At 42.3% G+C, this 25,516-nt stretch overlaps 3 protein-coding genes and 1 long non-coding RNA gene across 7 annotated transcripts; 1 reads left to right on the top strand and 3 right to left on the bottom strand.

Annotated features, from left to right (window-relative positions):
• Positions 1–24: 24 nt before the first annotated feature.
• On the bottom strand, positions 25–6,979 carry LOC112575759 (CD209 antigen-like). Of its 3 annotated transcripts, XM_025257769.1 has the most exons (7): positions 6,736–6,979; positions 6,148–6,521; positions 4,224–6,030; positions 2,048–2,136; positions 1,353–1,443; positions 717–928; positions 25–298 (listed from the first exon to the last, which is right to left on the bottom strand). In XM_025257769.1, the coding sequence occupies exons 3-7, from the start codon at positions 4,267–4,269 to the stop codon at positions 290–292; spliced, it is 447 nt and encodes a 148-aa protein (XP_025113554.1). In that variant the 5' UTR covers positions 4,270–6,030; positions 6,148–6,521; positions 6,736–6,979; the 3' UTR covers positions 25–289. The 3 variants fall into 3 exon arrangements, with proteins under 3 accessions (XP_025113554.1, XP_025113552.1, XP_025113553.1); XM_025257767.1 differs by lacking the exons at positions 25–298; positions 717–928; positions 1,353–1,443; positions 2,048–2,136 and having other exon boundaries at positions 5,198–6,030; XM_025257768.1 differs by lacking the exons at positions 25–298; positions 717–928; positions 1,353–1,443; positions 2,048–2,136 and having other exon boundaries at positions 5,198–6,030; positions 6,746–6,979.
• Positions 6,980–12,545: 5,566 nt separating this feature from the next.
• Positions 12,546–19,133, bottom strand: LOC112575890 (coadhesin-like). Of its 2 annotated transcripts, none has more exons than XM_025258022.1 (11): positions 18,776–19,133; positions 18,586–18,666; positions 18,298–18,329; positions 17,708–17,896; positions 16,259–16,447; positions 15,855–16,043; positions 15,467–15,655; positions 14,977–15,165; positions 14,433–14,648; positions 14,057–14,214; positions 12,546–13,793 (listed from the first exon to the last, which is right to left on the bottom strand). In XM_025258022.1, exons 1-11 carry the CDS (start codon positions 18,838–18,840, stop codon positions 13,602–13,604), a joined length of 1,689 nt encoding a protein of 562 aa, XP_025113807.1. In that variant the 5' UTR covers positions 18,841–19,133; the 3' UTR covers positions 12,546–13,601. The 2 variants fall into 2 exon arrangements, with proteins under 2 accessions (XP_025113807.1, XP_025113808.1); XM_025258023.1 differs by having other exon boundaries at positions 14,433–14,624; positions 18,776–19,123.
• Positions 19,134–19,408: 275 nt separating this feature from the next.
• LOC112575892 lies at positions 19,409–22,263 on the top strand. Its single transcript, XR_003101697.1, has 3 exons — positions 19,409–19,531; positions 19,924–20,295; positions 20,510–22,263. It is a non-coding gene; the product is annotated as an uncharacterized LOC112575892 (long non-coding RNA).
• Positions 22,264–22,387: 124 nt separating this feature from the next.
• Positions 22,388–24,886, bottom strand: LOC112575891 (perlucin-like protein). Its single transcript, XM_025258024.1, has 5 exons — positions 24,442–24,886; positions 24,145–24,230; positions 23,548–23,638; positions 22,801–23,020; positions 22,388–22,520 (listed from the first exon to the last, which is right to left on the bottom strand). Exons 1-5 carry the CDS (start codon positions 24,587–24,589, stop codon positions 22,505–22,507), a joined length of 561 nt encoding a protein of 186 aa, XP_025113809.1. The 5' UTR covers positions 24,590–24,886; the 3' UTR covers positions 22,388–22,504.
• Positions 24,887–25,516: the final 630 nt, after the last annotated feature.

The following is a 25,516-nucleotide window of genomic DNA, read 5'->3' as shown; positions in this document are numbered from 1 at the left end:
CGAGAAAGAAAATAGGAAACACCATCAAGTGAAGAAATGTTTATTATTATTTTTTTGTTACATTCGACACAATTTTTGCTTTTTAACCTTCAAAAATGATGAAAGGGTGACGTTCATGGACGTGGTGTAACACTGGTGATAACACCGTCTGTGACGTCACTTGTGTATAGGGAGGTCGTGATCGATGAGTCCTCACACCTGGGAGACTGAGCTGACATTTTTTCTTTATTTTAATGATAGAAGAATTCTCTCTAGGTGTTCAGCTGAAGATTATCATCTGGCACCGGGTTCAGTCCGCCTGTAAAATCAAGGATGAGTAGATGTCACGGATGACGATACAGACAACGAGTAACCTGCCTGTCCACTTGTGCCACATTCAAGTGAAAGTCAAATTTCTCGCCCTCATCAATTTCCTTGTGGTGAATGTACAATTGTATGCACAGAGGACACTGAGAATAGTATGTGACACGAATATGTCAGCTTTGTCTAAGAAAATTAATCTTAGATGAAAATGTCCATCTTACAGAGATATATCAATCATAAATATATAAACACGTGAACCGTCGACTAGTAATATATAAATAGAATGTGCCAAAAAGGAAGGTTTTCTAAGTATGAAAATAAAGTTAGTTTTTTTTACAACGACCAACAATAAAACATATATGCTCATAAGCAAAAGTTGCCGGAGGCTGAGATAAGACATCGCATGTTCTCACCAGGCGTTGACAGACAAAAGTGAACTTGGTGCCGGGGTCACAGCTGAGGTCATCCCACTCACCAGAGTTGCTCATTACTCCACAGTCCTGATCACCACTATCATTAGGCTCACCCCGACCCCAGGACTGATATACCATTGGTTGGTTGGAAGTGGCAGACACCCAATGGCCTTCTTTGACCAAGTCGTTAAAGCCCAACCATGTGAAGCGAACTTACAGGAAGGAATGTGAAACAATTCATAATTTCTAGTTTCTTTAACTAAAGGTATGGCGGATAAAATATGACCTGTCTGTAAATGATATTAAGATATAAGTAATAATGTTTTATCGCTAAACATGTTTAATGTTCAAAACAAATTTATTTAACACATAAAATGTAAAAACCCAATATTTTTGCTATTTTTGACACTTGGGGTTTATGATGAAGCACGATGTTTAAAATAATACTACTGTTTTCTGTGTGTTTTATTTATTGCTCTCACTAGTCATTAAGTCTCTAGTTCATCAAGAACTAATTACTAACTCAAGTGTGAAGAACCTCTTTCCTAAACATAGAGAAAAAAACCGTACAAAATTAGTTTTCTTATTACTTGATGAAATATGTTTTAAATGAGATTTTTTAAACACTGTACTTACCGCCTTTGATGTGCATTAGTCGACTCACAAAATGATTCTCAGTGGCCGAGTTGATTTCGACAAGATGGCCGCCAAGAGTCTTGCAAGTGTCCTGATGGGAGAATGATGACAATGAGCCAAACTACCAACCTCCAGGGTTTGTACACACCAGACCTGATATTCGAGTGTTTGTCAAACCACTCGATTCTTTTTGGAATATTTATAATAACTACGAGAACTTGTAAAATAAATAAACTGTGACCAACACCATGAATAATAGCGGGGATGGTGAAGACGACTCTGACAATCGTAGTTGTCGGTTGTGAATTTGCTCGCACGAGGCGTTAACTCTGAGAGATAAAAACTGTAAGTAAAATACCACGTGACTAGGGTCATGTAACGTTTCATTTGTTGTTGTCTTGGGTTGTCTTGTGCATAATCCGGACTATGACCATCAGGAAGGTTGTCGGTGATAATATTCAACCCTGTCTTACGCCGGTCTTCACTACAAAAGGTTTATTGACTTTGCCATCGTGAATAACGTGGCAGGACGAGTCTTCGTACAAACCTTGAATGATGTTTATGGGGAACAAGTTCACGCACGCTCACAAGCAACTAACCAAGTCTAAAAGTTTACACTCCACAAGAGCTTTGTGACAAGCAGGCAACCCACAATAGTCTTTACTTGGACGATAAGAGCAGATTATTCTACTTACAATGGCGTCGATCCACGAAAGATGGAGGTCTAGACAGGTGTAGCACTTATTTTCATGAACACTCCAGCTGACTGGACACTGATAGCAGACTGCAAGAAGATAAACAGTTGCTGAGACAAACTGTAAGAGAACGGTCGTAACGATAGTCTGTGTACAAATGATTTCATGAAACCCTCTGTCGCATGAAATGTCGACTATCTTTATAATTGTATCGAAGAATTTTTTCTATGTTTATATTTTACATTTACTCAAATCCATTGATGTTTTCCCTGGCTTTATTCTGATTATATTTTGTATGTCTCCCGGAGCAGTGTGGAGTAGAAATGGAGAGCTGCTGATGAGCCACATACTCGCGCGTCCCGCTGGACATTCGGGCCCTAGGCTATCGTGTACTATTTTAAATAAATGAAGGAAAAACCATCAAGTGAAGAAAAGTTTATTATTGTTTTTGTTACATTCGACACGATGTTTGCTTGTTAACCTTCAAACCTGATAAAGGGTGACGTTCATGAACGTGGTGTCACTGTCGTGATAAAACCGTCTGTGACGTCACTTGTATGTAGGGGGCGTCGTGATCGATGAGTCCTCACACCTGGGAGACTGAGCTTACATTTTTTGTTTATTTTATTGATAGATAGAAGAAGTCTCTCTAGATGCTCAGGCTGAAGATTATCATCTGGCGCAGAGTTCATTCAGCCTGTAAAATCAAGGATGAGTAGATGTCACGGTTGACGATACAGACAACGAGTAACCTGCCTGTCCACTTGTGCCACATTCAAGTAAAAGTCAAATTTCTCGCCCTCATCAATTTTCTTGTGGTGAATGTACAATTGTACGCACAGAGCACACTGAGAATCGTATGTGACACGAATATGTCAGCTTTGTCTAAGAAAGTTAATCTTAGATGAATATGCCCATCTTACACAGATATATCAATCATAAATATATATACACGTGAACCGTCGACTAGTAATATATAAATAGAATGTGCCAAAAAGGAAGGTTTTCTATATTAACAATGACCAACAATAAAACATATATGCTCATAAGTAAAAGCTGCCGGAGGCTTAGATAAGACATCGCATGTTCTCACCTTGCGTTGACAGATAAAAGTGCGCTTGGTGCCGGGGTCACAGCTGATGTCATTCCACACACCAGAGTTGCTAATTTGTCCACAGTCCTCATTACCATTATCATTTGGCTCACCCCGACCCCAGGACTGATATACCATTGGTTGGTTGGAAGTGGCAGACACCCAAAGGCCTTCTTTGACCAAGTCGTTAAAGCCCAACCATGTCAAGCCAGCTTACAGGAAGGAAAGTGAAACAATTCATAATTTCTAGTTTCTTTAACTAAAGGTATGGAGCATAACATATGACCGGTCTGTAAATGATCATTAAGTCTCTAGTTCGTCAAGAACTAATTACTAACTCAAGTGTGAATTACTACCTTCCTAAACATAGAGAAAAAACAATACAAAATTAGTTTTCTGATTACTTGATAAAATATGTTTTAAATGAGATATTTTAAACACTGTACTTACCTCCTTTACTGTGCATTAGTCGACTCACAAAATGATTCTCCGTGGCCGAGTTGATTTCGACAAGATGGCCACCAAGAATCTTTCAAGTGTCCTGATGGGAAAATAGTAACAATGAGGCAAACTACCAACCTCCAGGGTTTGAATATTTGTCACCCCAAACTACGATAACTTGTAAAATAAATAAGCTGTGACCAACACCATGAATAATAGTGGGGATGATGAAGACGACTCTGACAATCGTAGTCGTCGGTTGTGAATTTGCTCGCACAAGGCATTAACAAGTTCACGCACGCTCACAGGCAACTAACCATGACTAAAACTTTACACTTCCCAGAGGCTTTGTGACAGGCAGGCAACCCACAATAGTCTTTACTTGGACAATAAGAGCAGATTATTCTACTTACAATGGCTTCGATCCACGGAAGATGGAGGTCTATATAGGCGTAGCACTTATTGTCATTAAAAGTCCAGCTGACTGGACAATGACTGCAGATTGCAAGAAGATAAACAGTTGCTGAGTGATTGACAAGACAAACTTGAGAAGGGAGGAGACATGTTTACTCACATAGCACCCGTTCCCATGAGATACATACGTGTGTAGATAATTTGAAACAACCCTGACACACGGCTTACCACAGAGACTGACGCAGGCAGACAGGAGGAGCAGGAGTCGAACCATGGCTGCTGAAGTACAAGAAGAATGTCTGGTGAGCTTGTGGGTCAAGCTAATGACTCGTGTCTAGCAAATATATCTGCCAATTAATCGCTGCAGGCTCCACCTCTTATCATCAGGTCTCGACCAATCATTTCGCGACTTTGCAGTAGTTTGCGCGAGAAGCCCTCGCAGGAAGACTTACCATGCCCGACCTTGGACAGAACCTGTCTGTTAGCAGTCAGTTAGCTGCTTTCGTCTTATCAGGACATGTTAATGAAGCTAGCAACATCTGAATTAAGGAAGCAGTCAGGTGAATCAAATGTGGGCCACAGTTCACAGGATTTCAGTCGTGAGAGGTCAAGTCTGAAATTCAAAATCTGTCAAACTCTTATCACATTCTAGTGACTGCGAGATTAAGTCATCTGCATATTAATACTCAGTATCACGGTGAGCAAGCATGCCACACATACTCACTACGGGATTAAGCCACGTGCATATTAATTAATACTCAATGTCACGGTCAGCAAGCATGTCACACATACTCCACCAAAGGTCACCGTGTGACGTCACACCACTGTGTCAGTGTCCTTGTGGTGCTGTGTGACACAGCTCCTATGGCTGCCTCCATACCGAAGTCCTCTGTAGACCTGTGTTTATGTGGATGTCCCAGTGGTTGCTGGGCTTCTTTGCTGTCAAATCGTTGGATTTGTTTTCTTCTATGATCTTGTGTCCATCGCCTTCTCTGTCGCTGCTGTCGTCGTCCTGCAGATGTCGCGAGTCAAAGTTTGTGCTGAGGTCGCTGACTGTCCTTACAACACTGAGTAGGTCTCAAGAACTGACAGCCGCAGTGTGTTTGCGCGTGCGTTCATGAATATAATTAGGAAAATCGGCCTGGCTGGCTTCACTGACTTTGACTGAGATTTTTAAAAAAATTCACTGAAGCATCGCGATGTGATTTTTGGACAAACTTTATTGATCATCGATATCGACGATTCTCCACCACTGATGTGAACAACACGAACACAGCGCAAACACGCACACACACACACACAAGCATGCAAACTTATTTTCTAGATTATTGACGACAGATTGTTGCCATAAATTGGCAACTATAAATAATATTTGGAAATGCAGCTTAAGTTCAGTTAAAGTAAAACTTGTTCTAGCTAAAACTGAATATTTGTGTCTTTTAAAGTTATGTAAAGTCTGTGATTTTTTTGTTTCTTTTTTTTAAATTATCAGTTGTGCACAGTGCTATAGAGTAAACATGTAAACTGGACCTTGTGATGGCAGATAGTTGTCATCATATGATGGATGATGAGCTCATGGTTGAGTGACGATGAAAAGGATAATGAAGATGAGTTTTTATGTAAGAGAGAGTGAAAGACACAAGACTACAAGAGATGACATGTGTCTGTGTGTGTGTCATTCATGATCAGGAGACTGGGTTTCAGCGGGAAACAATGACAAGTTGTGATGTACAGCGCGACATGAGGTGAAGTCTGACAGAGCCACCAACATCATAAGGACAGACGACGACTTTCCTCTCCAGACCAAGGACATGGTCTCCCACCGCCGCCCACACCACGTCACTGCGGGCCGTGGCCACGTCCTCCATGTCATCATCCTTCATCACCCGCACTGGGATACCCGCTTCAATGAGGGTCCTCACCATACCGCAGCTGTCTCTCCAGCTGTCTGACGATAACAGCAGCACGTCTCTCCACTGCAGGCAGGGTGGTGTTGACCCGCAGCTGATGGGAGTCGAAGATGTTGTCACAGTCGCTGTTAACATATATAGTCAATTTAAATTCTGGACTGTCTCTCATTTCCTTGTTATTTACCGCAAAATAAACTGCTCAGCTGCCAACAGATTTTACACTACACAATGCCCACACCTACCTGTAACACCATCACGGAGACTGTGTAGGAAGCTGGCCACCTCACGACCACACGTGACACAGTCACCTGGCCCGTCACCTGAGTGACCCTGACCTCGGTGATACAGTCGTGTGACTGGCGGGCCGTCTGTGTGGTCGGGCACACCTCGCTTACTGTACGGCTTTACATGACGGTCTGTAGTGATCCTCACGTCCTGCTTAACTTCTCTGACAACGGCCGGAGGAGAGCGGAGGGGTCTGGTTAAATATTCCACTTGCCAGCCGACGGGTGCGTCTCCATGGAAATAGCTTGCCGCCCAAAGATGGAGATGAGGAACTTGTGTCAGCAGCTTGTGACAGAAAGTCTTGAAGATGTTTACCATGCTGAAGAGAACTCTGTGAGAATGGAGATTACCAGTGTTACACTATCTTTGGTTACACGTTGTGCTTATTTTTTGTGCACTGTGTGAATCTGTACAAATTAATATTATAAACTTGAGTAACTTCAAAAACTCAATGAGCCTCAAAATCTAACACATTAGATATGTTTATGCTTGTCTCGAGATATGAAGACAATATCTACATGTACATCACACTCCTTACAACTTACATGTACTCACTCATCACTTCATCAGCGAGCACGTACAGCTGCCCTCCCTTTGTCTCCTGTGACAAGTCGTTGACGGCCTTGTCCACGTCTTCACTGCCATTGAGATCGTATTGGAGAAGGTGAGGCTGACCGGGTGACACACCTGCTGACTGTTGTGTCTTTACTGTCTGCAGCAACAGGTGATACAACATGCTGCTCGCTGCACGACTCCCCCACCACGTACTGACAACGTAGACGTGGTGACCACACCGCAGCCACTGTATGGCCATCAGCAGCAGCACCACAGTTTTACCTGTACCTGGCGGTCCGGTGACAAAGAGTGTGGGAGGCGCCGTGTGTAGCAGGTGAACTTGCTCCGGGAAGAGTGTGATTACAGCAGTATAGCACTCTCCTGTCCACCACACGGCCTGACCCAGGGTCTTGACACTCACACGTGGAGGACATGTGCATGGCACACTCACTGTTGTCGCAGGACCGCAGAATCTACAACAAAGAAAAGTAGGCTGCGATGAACACAAACTGCAATCACAACACATCTAATTACTAAAAAAATAATTGGCTGGTTTGCGCTAGCGTGTGTTGGGAAGGGCAGTTATAGCTTTGTATGAATGTTATTAAAGTAGTACCATGCTCTATTTTGTTTACAAATACTGATATTGTATTGCCCTTACGATTACCGTGTACGTTTTATGTGAATGTTTCAGCAGATGATCATGTTATCAAATTATCCACTAAGAAAATAAAGTTTTTGACTGCATGTAGAGACTTTATTATAGTGCACCAAACCGTGTTTTATTACAAGTAATCGTCAGGAAAAGCTAATCGGCTGCATTATGTTGCACTGTATTGCAAACTTGTGAGTCCATGAGCCAGTATCAATGAGCCTATGTAATGGTCTTGGATAAAGGAATTAATCATTCAATGCAAATTACACAGTCCACTATTGGTTTCATTTCAATTGCTTTTTCTTAACCATCCCATCTCCGCCAGGAGTCTGATATCGTCTCCTTAATGAACCACGTTTTTTGGGAAATAAAACACAAGAAATATTTTTTACACGAGAAATTTCTGTCCCAGGTTTTCTAGATATTCATATTAAATTAATATTCTAACACTGACCTTGCCACTAGTACCCTATACACGTGACGTGTCATGTGACTGTCAGGTCCAGCCCCAGCCACACGTCGCTGCCACCAGTGTCCCAGTTCCCTCAGCACGTGACTACTGACGTCACACGGGGTCTTGGGGTCAGACAACTGATCAGAGCACAGACACAGAGCAGTGATGTCGGCGGGGTCTGATGTTCCCAGACACAGACACAGCTCCTGTAACATAATTACCCTCTCAACATAAATAAATCAAATATTCTGTCTGAGAAACAACAAATGTTGTTGATAGGCTTTAGATTGTTTGTTTAACATTGAACAATCAGCAAGAGGTGATAACAACAGAAAAGCAATTACAGAATGAAAAATAGACATTTGGCACTATGACAGAATCAAAATAAGCATTTTCCACAACTTTTTCATCTTCATTAAAAGAAATTATATTTTCAGCCTCATTCACAGGCCTGTGTGTTTGCTGTTCATCACTCATTAAATGACACTGAACACCTAAAGAAAGATTTTGTTCTTCAACAAATTTTGAAAAGAAGAGAAACATGTACACTTATTTTTACCTGTCAGTGGAGACAATCGCGACAGGGTTCTTACCTGGGTCAGGTGCGAGTCTCCAGAAATCGCCTGTTGTAGCTGACTAGTCGTGAGGTTGGGGAAAGCGATGGTCTTAGTGATGCGCAGACCGGGAGCGATGTCGGACACCAGGTGAGACAACACAGCATTTGCCTTGTCCAGCTGCGCAACAGACTCTTTCAGTTTCTTTCTAAAAGTTTGGTCTATATCTTGCTGTGACAGCTTTAGTTGCTGTAGGTTGTCACCGAAGGACTTCACCTCACAGACGACAATGCCATGATGTCGGTGAATGACGAGCACATCAAAGTCTCCTCTTCTCCAGGCTTTCGGCAGAGCAGGAGGGAGGTTGGCAAGTCTGGGTAGCTGGGTAGTCGCAGCAGAGTAGGAAGGTTCCCCCAGGTACTGTCCGAACTGAAGCTGACTGAGTACAACCATGACGTCCTTCCTCTGGTCACACATCTTCGTCAGACACATCAGCAACCGCCTCATGGATGCGTCATCTCTGACGTCACTGTCCTGAACTCGAGGAGGGTGAGTCAATGAAGGCTGAGGGGATGCTGATGGGCTTGTCGGCGATTGGTTGGTCTGACTACACTGAGCTGCTGATGTGAAGACCAGAACATCCTGACCACCAACTGACTGTCTAGTCATGGGCACGCGGTTGAAGTAGACAGGAGGCAGGAAGTAGGCGCGAGACTCGAGGTCAGGGAACGCGGCCTCAACCCACTGGAGCCAGAATTGTTGGGCCTGCGATGAAATGGATTCCTGTATTGAAATCATCATGATAGTGCACACGATTAACTGCGGTAGAAAGATAGTTTGGACCTCCAGTCGAATTTGGTTTCTGTTTCAGCCAATCATCTTTCTACCACCTCATGGGCTACCTGTGTCGCCTATATTGTATTTACTTCTGTTACAGTTTACTGACATAAAAAATTACGCCAATATTTTTCATGATAAAGATAAAAAGATACTTGTCAGGCTGCTAACATCGACTGTCTTCCTCTCTGTGACTTCAGACAAATGTAAACGTCTTCACAACAGTCTCCTCTTCCCATCTTCATCTACGAGGGCTTCGTCGAACTGTTGTTTGTAGTGTGTCGTACCTGTGCGGGGTAATATATACCTAAGATTACAACAAATGCCCCGGATTTACCTGTTTCCAATCCAATGTTGGACAAGCAGACATGGCTGATGATCTCCACTGGTCATAACTTTCGGGCGAAGCATCTGCGACAGTTGTTTACAGCACGGAAACCGATCTTTGTCACGCTTGAACATATTCTGTAGGACATCGATACAGTGTTTACACGCTGAAAGTGTAGAAAAATCTCGCAAAACTAAAAAGATTTGTCAGTAATACCTCTCACTGTAAAGACTAAATATGTTGTTTTGTAAAGTAGTGATATTTTTTAGTTTATTTGAAATAAAATAATTATTCACACCTGTTCACAAACGATTTGGTTGTCTTTATGTGTCAAGATCAGTCTGACATTACATTGAGGTTTCACACTCTAAAATTATTACATTAGTTTAACTGCGTCAACGTGAACACAACCTTTTCATGGATTCAAAACCTCACATCTCCAAATATCAAAGGAAACAACGCTGAACATCAGTTATTTCTTTTTTTGCTCGTGTTTTTAAGTGTGGCAATTCGTTGGTCTCTACTATTTTTTAAGCCCTTTCATCTCTTACTGTCCAATTAATCGTCTTTTTTATAACGAACATTTTCATTCTGAGATTTGTGGTACTTTCTTGGAGTCAAGTTGGACTGTACATCAGACTTTATGTTTATGAAAGGAAGTAAGGTCAGACAGACCACAGATCATGTAATATCTGTTTGGTAAAAGGAATAAGGTTTGTGTTAGCCATTAGAAAAACAATTTTCTAATTCCATTTGCTGCTTTCTTTATACTGCTCTCCCCTTAATGCCAGTTTGCAGGGCTTTTAAATTACCATACCAAACTGTTGCCAAGTGGTCAGCTTTAACTTTCATTAATGTACTTGACTTTCTGATTTAATAAATCCATACTAAATAAATACAGAAGTGATAATTTGAATACATTATGCCAATGCTTTCAAATTTTTAATATTCTCAAAAGGATCAGATGCATCACCTCTTCTTGTGCTCACCTGCAACTGACTCAACGAAAAGCAAGATACAATGATACATGCCAGCCTTTACTTTTGCCTCAATTTGTTAAAGTGAATGATAAATATTAGTTTATTTTTGTTTAAAATTTCCTTTGACATTGATACTGTATTTATTTTACTTTTTATAAATTTATAATGCTCATTCTGATATAAGGGAAGGTATAATCATATTTGTTGTTATACAGTTTTTGGGTGTTGGATGGGATGAGGTGGTTCAATAATATGCAGTTTGTCATGTTTGAATAAACCTGAATTTGCTAATAATAAACTCACAGTAATGTATGTTTTTCATAATAAGTGGTCACGCATAGTACAGTGGGTTAGCTCAACTACACCCCACACTCAACCATTGCTTGTTTTTGTTAACAGATTGTACATGGGCTTGTTGATGAATGAGTAAATAATTTACAATTTTCTAACACCACTCTTGTCTTTCTTCCCATTTAATGGCACAGTATCATTTGCCCCTGGAAAACATTATTCTTTGAAACTCTGATCATAAGTGTTCTGATGAAGATATATTTGAGGAACAGAATTATTCTGTTAGCCTGAAAACATAATATTGAAACTTGCAGTTCATCACGAATTAAAGCAACCCAACCTTCAGTCTCAGGGTGTATCTGACTTGTTATCTGCATACATCAGGATTGGCAGGAGCTAGGCAATGTCAACCACTTCATACTTGGTGGTGGTTGTTCTAAAGTTTGTTTGCAGAAAACCAGCACTGCAACAAACCAGAGACAAGACACTAAATTTACAGCATGAAGTTTGCTCACAAGTAGTCTCATATACTTGTATGCAAGCATCTGTGTTTTAGTCTGACATGTGTGGATTATTTTTTGGCACAACTACACATTGTAATGTTCACTTCAAGTGTTGTACACTTATGCTAAAAGTAATTATTATTTTCTTGGGTTTAGGAGTTTTGATTCAGTAACAAGGAAACATTAACACTAATTACTTGCTGACTAGTCACAAATACACACTATCCTAGCACTATTGTCACAAGTACACACCATCCTATCATTATTGTGATGTAAGTGAAGGCTCGTGGTTTCCTATCGGGCCGGGTGTCTACAGGTCGACTGTGACAAAGGTACACAGTTACGGGCTTTAAGAGCAAATATACACATGCTAAGCATGCAAATTATAGACACACACATGTACAAGCCTGGTGGTAACAGTACACAGCTGTTGCTACACAGTTACACGTGACAGTTACACCTGGCGACACACGGCACACACACAAAGTTACATGAATACAGAGAAACACGAGTCTTTATTAAATGAATAAGTATATAAACATACAGATGGAATGAACTGACCTGTGGTATACTTCCTGAAAAGATGACAATAAACGTGATGTGCTGACCCTGTCAGCAGGAAGTATTAGAGGAATTTCCTGTCACGTGACACGTTACGCATCTACGTTACCGGGGTTTCCCGCAACTGTCGCACGATAACAAGAGATGAAGCTGTTGCCGCGAAGAAAAAAGTAGAAAATATGAAAAGCAGAAAGTTTCATATCTGTGTTTAGTGTCATTACATCGTCCAGAAGGAGAATAAAGACAGATATTCCACAGTCATGTAAAAGCAATGTTGTTAAACTTGTAAATTCTTTAATAACACAACATTAATAAAGAACAGTTAACTGACCTGCACATGGGAATGTTTCTCCCCCCTGCTCAGGTCCCTCCCTAGTAAAGAATGGAGGATTACTGTAAAAGTAATGTGTTCTTGCGAAAGATTATAGTGTTTGTGTCGGGGGAGCCAGTATTCAAAAGGTTAGCTGTTTTTTATTTGCATCTAGTCTCTGTGTGTTGTGCATGGTTCTGACCTCTTACACGGGTCACTTCCCCTTCCTAACTTGTCTCTTCATCTTCATACTAAAGTCACTTTAGTAAAAAAGTCTACAAGGACTTTCCATTCATCCGTAACCTCAACACGAAAAAAATAAGTCCATTTTAGGTTCTGGGATTTTATGATTCGATAAGTAATTTCACGAAAACGAAAACAACAACATAAACCATTGAACATATCATAGTTATATTATAATAAGAAATATAATAAGAAAGAATGAGATATAATAGGCGCAAGCAAGACAATGGCGTTAATATCTGAGATTAAACAAGATTTAACAGAAATTTTAAAAGAATAATCCTTCGTAAAATAAACAATTAATCATAACAGCACATCTGCAATGTTACATAGCAAAAGCCTTTTAACAAGAAGTACAACTGCTCGTGGATCACATCAACGAATCTCACTCAAAAAATGATAACGGCTTTTGCTGGCCCAGAAATCTCACGTTTATGTGAATGCAGAGTAAGTACAGATTAAACATGTCTGTGAATACATCACACAGTAATAAACATGTATGGGGACATATTACACAGTAATAAACATGTATGGGGACTTAGCACGCACTAATAAACATGTCTGTGGACACATCACACAGTAATAAACATTTCTGTGGACACATCTCACAGTAATAAACATGTGATGTGACAAATCACACAGTAAGCACGGAATAAACATGTATGGGGGACATATCACACAGTAATAAACATGTCTGTTTACATATCACACAGTAATAAACATGTCTGTTTACATATCACACAATAATAAACATGTATGTGGACTTAGCACACAGTAATAAACAGTCTGTGGACACGTCACACAGTAATAAACATGTATGGGGACATAACACCCAGAATAAACATGTATAATAAACATATCACACATTAATAAACATGTCTGTGGACAGGTCACACAGTAATAAACATGTATGGGCACATAACACCCAGAATAAACGTGTATAATAAACATATCACACAGTAATAAACAGTCTGTGGACACATCACACTGTAATAAACATGTATGGGGACATACCACACTAGAAGGAAGCGACTACTGTGTACTATGTTTACAAATGTCAGCCAGTCGTATGCTGCTCATTACTATATATATAGGAAATAGAAATGAAATGTCTCGAGGGAGGAGATGAGACCAGCCACGTCACGCCCTCTCGCAGGTGACGCTGGTGGCCCAGTCGCAGGCGCCGATGACGTCACTGAAGTACAGGCCGTCAGGACAGGTCATCTCGTACACCTGGCCGTTACTACACAGGAGGAACTTGGTGCAGTCGCTGGGGTGGGGCTGGTGCACACGGGTGGGGTCACACTCTGTCTTCTGCTCGTGTCCCTGGGACTGTGGGCAGATAAGACAGACCCTGATTGTTAGTAAACATACGGTAAACAACACGGTTGTATTGAATGCTGTATGTGGTAGGTCACAACCAGTTGCTTGTCTATGATTCAAGTCTCAACGTGACAATGATTTGTGGTTCCTGAGGTCTCAGTCTTCTGAAAGTAAAAAAGAAGACGATCAAAACAGATTGTTTCATGAGTTATGTGAGATGTGTGGATGTCTTCTCACCTGTTGTGAGCTCATATATACAGGTGCCTTCTCACCTGTTGTGACCCGTCATGCACGCAGGTGGTGATCAGCTGGTCCCACACGGTTCCTGTCCCACACTGTCTGAGCACAGCTACACCGTTGTCGCACTGGTAGTACAGGCGGTTGTTGGTGGTGTGGGCGATGAAGGTGATGCTGTCTTGTGGACATCGATCTGAGGAGTAAGATCGAGTTGATGAATCACATCCTGCAACTTTCATCGCATTCCGCATTATCGATGATCTCTCACACAGTAACTAGGGAGGTTGTGTCCATCTCGTCAGCGACCATATGCTGTATAATCATGCAACACAGACTTTATTATTTCATTAATTATGACTCAACTCAATATAATGCTAAGACTGGTTGAACACCAACACAATAATCTGCTACCTGCACAGTTGTCATGGTTACAGGTGATAGTCCGGTTTTCCCGCTCATCTCCATCACACATCCTACCACCAGAGGCAGGAGCGGGGTTGTTGCATTCTCGCTCCCTGACCTGCTGCTCTTGACCCCCGCCACAGAGGGCGCTGCACTCGCCAGTCTTGTGCCACTGGCTCCAGTCGCTCCACCTGCCGTCAACTTCAACACGACACCAAGCAGAGACTATAGACATATATATATACAGTCCAGTCTACTGGCCAGTGAAGCAGAGACTATAGACACAGATGTCTGTCTTCTCCACCTTCCTTCTCTCCTCAGAGTACGAAGTCATCTCTAGGTGGAAGCACCTTCCCTCCAAAGAAAGTAACCAACCTAAAGTTTGCAGGAGGAGGCAATCCCTCGACTTCTTTCTTCTGAATTCTTTAACTGAGCTTCTTTGGCGATTGATGGAGAAGACAGTTCACTGTCTGTAGCTGAACTCAGTTATGAAAACTTTATCCAAATCTTCACTTACCTAGTATTTTTATCTATGACGCCAGTTAATATTTACCTGGGCAAGACTGTGTACTGCATTGTATGATCTCCACTCGGGTGTTGTCCCCTGTGCAGTTACTTCCCCCAAACTGAGGGGCAGGACTGTCGCAGTGACGTCTGTAGGTCAGGGTGAGTTCCCCCACTCCACACGTCACAGAACAACTGCTGGTAGTCTCCAGGTACCACGAGGACCACCCGCCATGGACTACACAAACAACAGGAAGCCTGTGAGTCGCTGTCATTGTGTGATGTCTTGATTGACACAAAGTCTGAGCATCTTGTTGACTCATTTTTACGAACACGAATAAATCAAGTTGATAATGTTTAATGGGTTAGTGCAGGATATGTCGAGAAAGCAATGTAAGACTGATAGAGTAGAAATAGTCTGACGAGACAAGTGTAACGCAAAGTGAGATTAGCCGAGAAATAACGAGTGACGTGCTTCATCAGCGATGAAAGATATTACTAGAGTGTTACATAATGACAGATTATGAGGAGAGTCTCACTGGGACAAGGCTGTGTGTTGCAGACCACGGTGTCCACTCTGATGTCATCTCCGGTACAGTCACTTCCGCCGTACTGAGGGGAGGGGCTATCGCAGCGACGTCTGTACGTGACGTTCATCTCCCCTCCTCCACACGTCACAGAGCAACTCTCGTTCTTCTCCATGTACCAAGAGGACCAGCCGCCATCGACTGGACAAACAGAAGGCACGTGACAGAGACGTGTAGGGACCGTAGTTATCAAACAAATGTGTCTCTGTAATTTTTGTGATGCTATGTACATTTTGCAAATTTAGAATAAAAGTTTACTTTCTCTCGCTCACTCTCCCTTTCTCCTTCGCTCATTCTGACATTGCTGAGAGTTAGAGGTGAGTGTTTCAGTCTCTCTTACTCGGACATTCCTGAGTGTTGCAGGTGAATGTTTCAGTCTTCCTGTTGTTGCCCTCACACACTTTCCCGCCAAACTGAGGAGCGGGGTTATCGCAGTGACGTACATAGGTCATGCTCAACTCTCCTTCACCACACGTCACAGAACAGCTGCCGTTTTTTTCCGGGTACCACGGCGACCAGCCGCCATCTTCTACACAACAAAGTATAGTGTAATAATTATTTCATTATAATCCTCTCTGTGTACATGTTTACGTGTAAACGAGCTCAACAGCTGTGACGTAGTCTGTGTGTTTCCGAGTGTAAACCACAACCAGCATCATTTCCTGACACGTAACAGGTTGAGTCCCCAACCCACAGCCCATCACGTGACTAATATAATGTCACAGACATTGTTTGACTGCCCACCTGGACAGTTCTCTGTGCCACAGGACTCCTCCTCGACTTTCGTGCTGCTGCCAGAGCACGTCACACCGCCGCATGACGTTGCGGGGTTGCTGCAGGTACGCTGGTACGTCACGCTACGTGTTCCACCTCCACACGTCACGGAGCAGGTGCTGGAGTCCTGCAGCTCCCAGTCAGACCAGCCGCCGCTGACTGGTTACAGACGGAAACAAACAAAAGTCACTGAGTCGAGGAAGATAACTCTGGTTGTCGGGAATAGTCGCAAGGGAAGCAACACACATGGGGAGAAGCACGGCCATGACACTCATCTCAACAACACGAGAACATATTATTGCTGCTGACGACTTCCCTTGCATGAAGCATGGCTGTAGTTGAGCAAGGTTCATAGATAATCAAGGAAAGAACATTAATTAACGATCCCACGTGGTTTGTTAGTGACATAATTATCCACTTTGAATATACTTTCTATATTTTAAACAGGAGCGACACCAGGATACCAATCCGCGAGCATGCCAGTCTGCGAGTTAAATAAGATAATGAAAATTCCATTTAATGTAAGAAATGAAGGAAAAACTCGTGCATCTTTCTAGTCTATCGGATATTTTTGGCAGACATGGCATACAAACACCTGTCTACTCTCGTCAACACTTTCCAGTCACTCACATCACCTCACGAGTTCTCTGGCCTTGCGCCTTCATGGCCTCCCAACCCTCTTCAATAAAATGTTAAACTTTGATTACAGGTGAGCTCCGACGCACACCTGCCTTTCATAAAACCATTACACTTGTCTGAAGTGGCACTCTCTGTGTGAAAAGTGAAGAATAGTTGAGGTGAGAGGTTTAGACGGTAGAAACACCAGATCCGTTTGCTGAAGTCAACACTAGACCTGAATCAGACACCCGGGGTGCGGTAGTGTCTGTGGGTCAGGCGTCAGACGTCTTTGGATAATTGTGATTGTTACTTTTATTTCAACATCTTTTTTCAGACATTTATTCAACAACTCAACCCTGACATAAGAACTTCATACATTATTATATCACACGCAAGTCAAAATTAAAAAAAGAAGAAAAATAAAAAGTGGTCATAGTATATTCACAACAGTTCACCAAATGTCTCTCTGCTTTTTTTTTTGGCTTGTATGCTGTTATGGTTTCCTTCAAAGTTATGTAATGTGGAGTTTGAATATTGTACCATTGTCACCTCTACAGTAACTACATCTATTATTAGTCACTGCTACAATATTTAAGTACATAATATTTGTTTTTGCGAATTAAAACATTCAATTTATCTAAATAAATCATGAAAAATAAAAGAAACAAATATTTGTCGTTTGAATGACTGCTTTGTCTTCCTGTCCCAGGCTTCTTGTGTTTGTGTCGTCTATAACGAGAGACACACCCAGACTAACAAAGTCAGCACCCGTGTAATACCATGAAAACACCCGTATCATACCCGGACAACACCCGGCGTTGCAGGACTCGTATTCACTCCGCTTGTTGTTGCCGGGACAGGCGGCGCCACAGTCGGTGGGGGCGGGGTTGTTGCAGTGTCGTTGGTCAGTCCTCACGCGAGTTCCCAGGCCGCAGGTCACGGAACAACTTCCTGTGTCAGAGGTCAACCAGCTGGACCATGCGCCATTTACTGACGACAGCGTCAACAGACAGTGAAGAGCAGACGTGTCATGACAAGTGTCATGTGCAGCACACGATGGACACAGAAACATTTAGTTGAGGTCTTTGTGTACATCAACTACACTCGCATGTGTATCATTGTTGTTTGCTGTGTAAGTCTGTGGTAAGCGGATTTATTTCTATGTAGAAATGTTTGCGCACTGTGTTTGCATGATCACGATCAGGGTACCAGCTGGTCGTTTTAATTTTCACTATCATGATTGGTTTGAAGATAAAGCACACCATCGTGGAAGGGCAAAATAGAAATGTTTGGAGAGTTAGTTTGGATCCATCTGACTCGAATCATTTCACTTAGTGGACTGACAAACACTTACCCTGTATTTTTGGGATACTGATCGCCCAGACACTTACCGCCCGTTCTGTAGCAAGTTGAACCTTCTGCCCTGAAGAATAAAAGAGTGAATGGCTAAGAATTTGAAATAGGAGTTTGACATAAACGTTGGATAAATGGATACAGACTATGAGACATGATACACAACAGTCAGTGGGATCGGTTTCTATGAGAAATCAGATGTCCTCCTCAATTCAAAGCTAGCGAATAAATTACTAGTCATGTTCCTCATTGCCGGTTGCTAGTACGCACTTGCGTTTGTGTGTGTGTGTGACTGACATGTCCAGCACCTTTAGTCAAAGACGAACCTGTATCGGGTGCATCGCCACCAGTTGAATAACCCGCAGCCTGTGGTGTAACGGACAGACCGCGTACAGTAGTACGAGCAGCTGTAAACACGACAACGACAACATCAACAATCACATCTGTCGTGGGTCAGATAATCTTCTAGAAAAAAAATAAGGCATACGTGTAAATGTGACAAAGACTTGACCTTACCTCACAGTACTGCTCGCGACACGGTCTAAACCCACGACGATGACTACAACGACGAGAAGCTTCATCGTCAGCAGCGACAACAACCAGTGAGAGAATAAGGTCTGCGGTCTTGTCCTACAGGTGAAGCAGTAGAGCCGTCAGGTGATGTGTGTCTTCAACAGACAGCCTCCTGTGTTTATAGCCGTGTTTACTGTCCACTGGGCCCGCCACCAGGATTCTTGTCAAGACACTCGTGTCAGTCAGTAAATCACGTAACAGGATTCCCAATCACGTAGAGAGGTTTCTTGACACCGAAATCTGGGCAAGAGATTCCGTCTTCTAAGAGATTTGGACATAGAAGATAACACCACCTAATAAAACCATGAAATCAAAGATACACCTGTTGATAATATTGACAAGTGTACCTGTCTGTGTCTGTCTTGTTGCTGCTGGTCCCTACGACTTCCGGTATTTTTATCGAGGGTACCGGAGACAAAAGCCAACGACTTTAGCAAGGGTTTAAAACTCCACACAATGCAAACTGAATCAAAAATAACAATTTGTAACTGGAAGTCTGAAAAGCCTTTGTATGTTTAGTGTTTGACTGCTTGCCACGAGTTCCTTTGTAATCTGTTACACAGACTTACTCCCTCTCAAATCGTTAACCTCCGGGTAGTTACAGCGGCGCTACCACAGGCCGTGGTTTGATGTCTTAGAGATGACTGGGTGCTGGTGTCACGAACAGGTGTGATCGCGACAATCATTCTGGTTGAACAGGTATGATAATGACATTCTCGTTTAACAGGTGATCACTGTTTATAGTATCTACATCCCTTCATACCTTCATCCACTGCTTTACCTTCTACTCTTGTACCTCATCTTGATGTTGTTTGTGTGTCTGTAGTAGCTCACTGTCCACTGGTTTTTATCTTTCATTTATAATTATTAGTCTGCACTCAGAGTGCGATTTGTCTTGTTCGTGATGCTGCGCGTCATCATCATTATTATTATTATTATTATTATTATTATTATTATTATTATTATTATTATTATTATTATTATTATTATTATTATTATTATTATTATTATTTATAACACATTATACACAAATTATCACAAACGTTAGTGACAGTACATGGTGTAACACATGTAGACACTTGCTTTTACAGTCTTAACAACCGGACAAACTATTTCAAGCCTTTCTGTGACAAGCGGCTGACACAAGTTCCTTGTCTCCATCTGTGGGCGGCAAGTTGTTTCCATGGAGACCCACCCGCCGGATGGCAAGTGGAATATTTAACCAGACCTCTCCGCTCTCCACCGGTTGGTCGTCAGGGAAGTTAAGCAGGACGTGTGGATCACTAGAGATCGTCGTGTTGAGCCGTACAGTGAGCGAGGTGTACCCGACCACACAGACGGCCCGCCAGTCAGACGACTGTTTCACGGAGGTCAGGGTCACTCAGGTTCCTGGCCAGCTGACTGTGTCACGTGCGGTCGTGAGGTGGCCAGCTTCCTACACAGTCTCCGTGTTGGTGTTACAGGTAGGTGTGGGCATTGTATAGCGTAACGCAGTTTACCTGTGATACATAACAAACAGGTGACAAATAGTTTTGTGGAGACAGTGTGTTAGTGACCTGACTTTAGTCATGTTAGTTACATCACGCTATGACGTCATTTAAACCACGTGTCTGTTAGTGTGTATGTTGTATCTGCGGCATGTTAATTAGAGAATAAAAACATTGTGACTGTTGACAGGGAGTGGCATAACAACGTCTACAACAGTCACATCAACCAGCGGTGGCACAACACCACCCTGTCTACAGTGGAGAGACGTGCTGGTGTTGAACTGGTGTCACGTTAGTGACAACTCGGGTGTGGTAAAAGGACTGCAAGAAGCGGGTATCCCAGTGCAGAGGATGAAGGATGAAGACATCGAGGACGTGGCCACGGCCCGCAGTGACGTGGTGTGGGTGACGTATGGAGATCGTGTTCACGGTTTGGAGAGAAAAGTCGTTGTCTGTCTGGAGGATGATCCTGATGTTTACACGGATAGACCTTGGTCCGCAGGACAGCTAGTCCGTAGCTCTGTCCGACTTGACTTCATGTCCCGCTGTACAGCACAACTTGTGATTGTATCCCTTGACCAGTAGCCGCCTAAACATCAGTCAGCTGTCCCTTGATCGGCACCTGTGGTTGGGGGGACCACATGGACAGACGCGGCAGCTGACAGGACCTGCTACTTTTGTCTATTGCCTATTCTCATACAGTTATTTCTTTCGTCTGACTATTCACAAAATTACCATGAAGTCCAGGTACATGTGAGCTACTGAGAGGTGCTGCGACAGTTTTTAGTTGTCATCCTGGTCTAAGGGAAAGAACTAGTTCTGATCTTTCAAATATCTTCCTCGGTAGTCTCCCTTCTACGACAACTTTCCGTTGTCTATTAAACTATGCTGTCAAAATATGCGCAAAGGAGTTAAATCCCAGACTAAAGCTTAGAGTCATGTCTATACAATTCACCTTATTGTCGACAGGTTTCCGATACTAACACAAACGGTCATTCCAAACCGCTCTCTCACGAAGAGTGTAAGAAGAAAAGGACTTCTAACTTTGAAGTCAGACTCTTTAGTGCCTACTTCACTGAAACATTTAACTTTTTCGGCGCTGTGGAACATGTACTTTTGCATTTATGATCTGCCGGCCTGTGCTTTCTTGCTGCAAGAAAAGATTTTGGACCTTTACACCTCATCGATGTCTCTGATGAAGATGTGTGTTTTATTACGGATTCGTGGTTCATGTCGTCGTGCGCCATGAGTGCTTTGAGGCTGCTGGCAGGTTATCTTCTTCAGTGCCAGGATACTTAGCTGTGTGGTCCCAAAACTTGTAAGGCAGTATTCAGAATCTTTTTCCAAGTTCCCTTGACTGGGGAGACCTGAAATAATGTTTTGCATAACGCCGCTGTTTTGCTTGTTTAGTTTCTGTGCGACAGATTGAGATTGTCTATGAAGACATTTAGTTTTGAATTGTAATGAAACAAATGCAGCAATTTAAATTTGAAATTCATAGTACAGACTAACTTTTAGGCCTTAGTGGTCCGCCATAATTTTTACTTAAGTAAAGTGGTCCGCGGTCCGAAATACTTTGAGAACTACTGCTCTAACAGACACTAACATACCACTAGCATACACTAATATACACTAACAGACACTAACATACCAGTAGCATACACTAATATACACTAACAGACACTAACATACCAGTAGCATACACTAACAGGCACTAACAGACACTAACATACCAGTAGCATACACTAACAGGCACTAACAGACACTAACAGACTACATGAATTCTCTACCCCTCCCTCTTTGTTCTGTCTACGTTTGAAGCCTTCAACTTCGTCCTGGGAACCCAACTCTTATTAAAGAAACATCTTGCATAATCAAAAGTACTATTCATTGAATTCCTCATCCATGCATTTAGGTCATGTTTTGTCAAACTGTTTTAAGTTTGCTGATATTTTGTGTATGGACTGTCAAGCTGTCATTGTTCTTCATAATCAGCGGACGGGAAATGCGCTTTATAATTATTATTATTACTACAGGTAAAACATAAAGCCTCGAAGAAACGTAAAAGTGAATGTTGGAATGTATTTAATAAGTGTGTGAAATATAAAAACATATTATCGACAACATCAGCCTATGACATTGTTGTTTGCATCCATTAGGCTGATTTCCTTGTGATTTGGGTTGACTATCTCTGAGTGGATCTGCAACACGATTGATAGAAAATTTTATTGAATTCCTAACGACTGGTTAAAGATCCTCTAGTCTATTAAATTTCATAGATAAGCAGCTCTAAACTGTACTGTACTGAAAGCAAGGAAGCACAAACACACACAAGCAAACACACACACACACACACACACACACATGTATAAATATGCACACTTACTACACACACACTCGTCTACACGCAAACATACCGGACTTCAGCAGTATTGTTTACTTAGCGTGTAAAGAAATGTTGTGAGAAAAATGAGGACTAACTGTTCGCAGATAACATGCGTTTGGAAGGTTTCACATTTGTCATCATTCCATGCGCCAGCCCTGTAGCCAGGGTCGTTAGTGATCCACACACAGTCTTCTCCACTGAGGTCATCGGGTTCACCAGAGGCCCAGTTGGTGTACACCGCCTGTCGCTGGGTTGTGGTCCACAAAAAATGACCCTCCTCTATCAAGTCCTGCAGTCCGATCCAGGAGCCAGTAGCTGAATAACACAGTGAGTGAATTTTGCATTATCTAACAAACATTTCATACAAGACAGTTGCTCTGACAGTATCTTCATACACAGTTCACAAGTTGAATTTTCAAATGACAATCTCGGTCCAGGGCGGGTGGCTTTACGCCGGTTGCTAAAGTACAGACACAATGAGATAGCTTTTATCCATTTTAACATATAAATGATATAATTTAGCTGAACATCATGGCTTGATTATCTATATTCTATAGATATAGGCCATACCAACGACATTCAAGGGAATATTTGTTCATACACTACTACAACTGCTCACTTCTGAGGAAATCAGAAGGAGAAGAAACGTGCTTAGCAATTAGTCTATCATAGGTTGTATTCATCATAAATTAAGGGTGAATAAAAGATGGCCACTAGAATAGTGCATCTCGCTTCACTAGAATCAAACGGTTGCATTATCTTCCTTTTTGACCTTTATGTATCTTTGTATTGCTGTGACCTCCTATTCTTCTGTCTCTTACTGAGCTTTCAAGTCTACTTACCTCCATGAGTCTTCAATAGGTTGAGAATAAAGTTGTTTTCATCTTCACTGTCTATTTCCACCAGATGTCCTCCAACCGCCACACAATACTCCTAATGGCATCCGTTTGATAGAATGAGATTATTTAATGCGTAAAGGGATAAACATAAACAAGTAATTGTAATACACAACTAAAATATTTCGAGCAGACGCTACCCACGGTGGACTGTAGTTTAGACTGTAGTGGACATATATTTAAATTTACATACATAATGCTAGAAATCGTAAATATTTAATGGTGAAACTACCTTTCTTGTATCAATGACTATCAAGACATTCTATACTTGCAGTGTAGGCTTCTATACTGGACATTTGTTGTTCGTTAATCATCCACTTGAAAACTTCAGGTTTGGTTTCGTTATTATAACATTTACTAAAGGAATTAATTTTTTTAATCAATACTCCAAATAAACTTGACCAGCATAAAATATGAATGAATGTCAAATACCAATAGTCATAACGTGTATAGATGAGCGTGATATATAAATACAAACAGCGTGTAGGGACGAGTGCTCAATCACAGGAGAGTGTATATAAAAATAAGCAAAGCATCGCTTACTCTGGCTTTAAGCCACGTGACCTGCTGGTCCAGCAAGGCATAGCAGGACTCGTCCATCTGTGTCCACGACCTTGGGCATTGCTGCTCTGTGGACAAAGTTCAAACATCTTTTACACACGAACAGTTGATTCATTGCCTCCAAATTGAAGAATTTGTTGGTTGAGAAGGAGAGGAGATAGAGGGATAAACAACAAACGACGCATTAGTCCCCACCAACCATGACTTGTCTCACTACACACAATTTCTCTATCTACTGACCACCACCAGATGAGTCAGTAAGTATTTATTCTACTTCACCTGACAGTCGTATGACAGCAAACAGCAGCATCGTCACTACACCCTGTCTCTTCATGTTTCTCAGTTGTTCTAACAGACTGAGGTCTGCAGACCGCGGCGACAACTTCACGTGCGGGACACGTGGTGTGAGAGATAAGCTTGGACTCATCTGTTATCTTTCACAGCTGTAACATTCAGTGCCAATGGCAGACCTGTGGTGGCCCCGGTCACTAAACAGTGACAGCTACTTACATTTTTATTTATGTCTACAGGTCTGAATAAAAAGTGTAACTTAGTGTAACTTAGAGATGTCTGAGAGAAAAGTGTCGAGGAAACATGTCAAGATTACGACTGAGAAGGTCAGCTAGTCTGAACCTTCAACTCGCAGATGAGACGACGGTGATGACACATTCAGACAGCACTGTGATGACACATTCAACCATGACAGCTTCTTGTTCTCTCTGTCCATCATCCCCGCCGCCAGGTGGCTGTCACTGAGACACAGTTCTGAACCTTCTGGTGAGCAACACACAGTTCTGAACCTTCTGTGAGTCACTCGGCTCATCATGAGCCCAGTCTGTGTACACTGGCTCTCGCTGGCTCGTGGTCTTTAAACATTGACACTCTTATGTCAGGTCCTCCATCCGATCCACCAGCCATTCACTGGTAGAGAGCATGGCTGTCGTCAAACTGAGTCAGGCAGTCATACCTGCCAGGTGGGTCGACTGGGGAAATTGATCTTCGCAACACGGATATCGCCGGATCGCCTCTCGGGAACCTCGAGAAAAAAATAAACACACACAAGCTATCTCACGTCTGCAAATCTTGAAAGATTTGAAAAGCTTTTGTAGAATAAAAGTTGAATGGCATGCAAATGGCGTGAAGCAAAACATTATGGACTGCAAGTGGTGTGAGGAGTGGCAGATGACTGACTGTTTACAAATGAGGTGAAACTTGTCGCTGCAGAACGAGTCGTCCCAGAAGCCAGGGGTCCACCACGTCGGGTGGTTAGGGATCCACCCGCAATCTTGATTCCTATTCTGGTCATCTGGCTGGCCCTTGCCCCAGTTAGTGTAGGATGGTACCTCCTGGTCTG

Source organism: Pomacea canaliculata, linkage group LG11 (genome assembly GCF_003073045.1).
Source record: "Pomacea canaliculata isolate SZHN2017 linkage group LG11, ASM307304v1, whole genome shotgun sequence".
Taxonomy (NCBI): domain Eukaryota; kingdom Metazoa; phylum Mollusca; class Gastropoda; order Architaenioglossa; family Ampullariidae; genus Pomacea; species Pomacea canaliculata.
The sequence above is the reverse complement of the archived record's forward strand: the minus strand, read 5'-3'. Positions and strand labels throughout refer to the sequence as shown.

What these genes read in the sequence shown, in the direction of transcription:
- LOC112575759 (XM_025257767.1), bottom strand. Translation starts at nt 6,926, where the DNA reads ATGTTGTATCACCTGTTGCTGCAGACAGTAAAGACACAACAGTCAGCA. An exon ending in GAAGTGATGAGTGAGTACAT is followed by an intron (nt 6,522 to 6,735) that starts GTAAGTTGTAAG and finishes CCATTCTCACAG; the next exon opens with AGTTCTCTTCAGCATGGTAA. An exon ending in TCTCCGTGATGGTGTTACAG is followed by an intron (nt 6,031 to 6,147) that starts GTAGGTGTGGGC and finishes ATATGTTAACAG; the next exon opens with CGACTGTGACAACATCTTCG.
- LOC112575890 (XM_025258022.1), bottom strand. Translation starts at nt 18,840, where the DNA reads ATGAAGCTTCTCGTCGTTGTAGTCATCGTCGTGGGTTTAGACCGTGTC. An exon ending in CAACGCCGGGTGTTGTCCGG is followed by an intron (nt 16,448 to 17,707) that starts GTATGATACGGG and finishes GTCTGTAACCAG; the next exon opens with TCAGCGGCGGCTGGTCTGAC. An exon ending in CAGTACACAGTCTTGCCCAG is followed by an intron (nt 14,649 to 14,976) that starts GTAAATATTAAC and finishes ATATGTCTATAG; the next exon opens with TCTCTGCTTGGTGTCGTGTT.
- LOC112575891 (XM_025258024.1), bottom strand. Translation starts at nt 24,589, where the DNA reads ATGAGTCCAAGCTTATCTCTCACACCACGTGTCCCGCACGTGAAGTTG. An exon ending in TGCTGTCATACGACTGTCAG is followed by an intron (nt 24,231 to 24,441) that starts GTGAAGTAGAAT and finishes CTTTGTCCACAG; the next exon opens with AGCAGCAATGCCCAAGGTCG. An exon ending in CCTATTGAAGACTCATGGAG is followed by an intron (nt 23,021 to 23,547) that starts GTAAGTAGACTT and finishes TGTGTTATTCAG; the next exon opens with CTACTGGCTCCTGGATCGGA.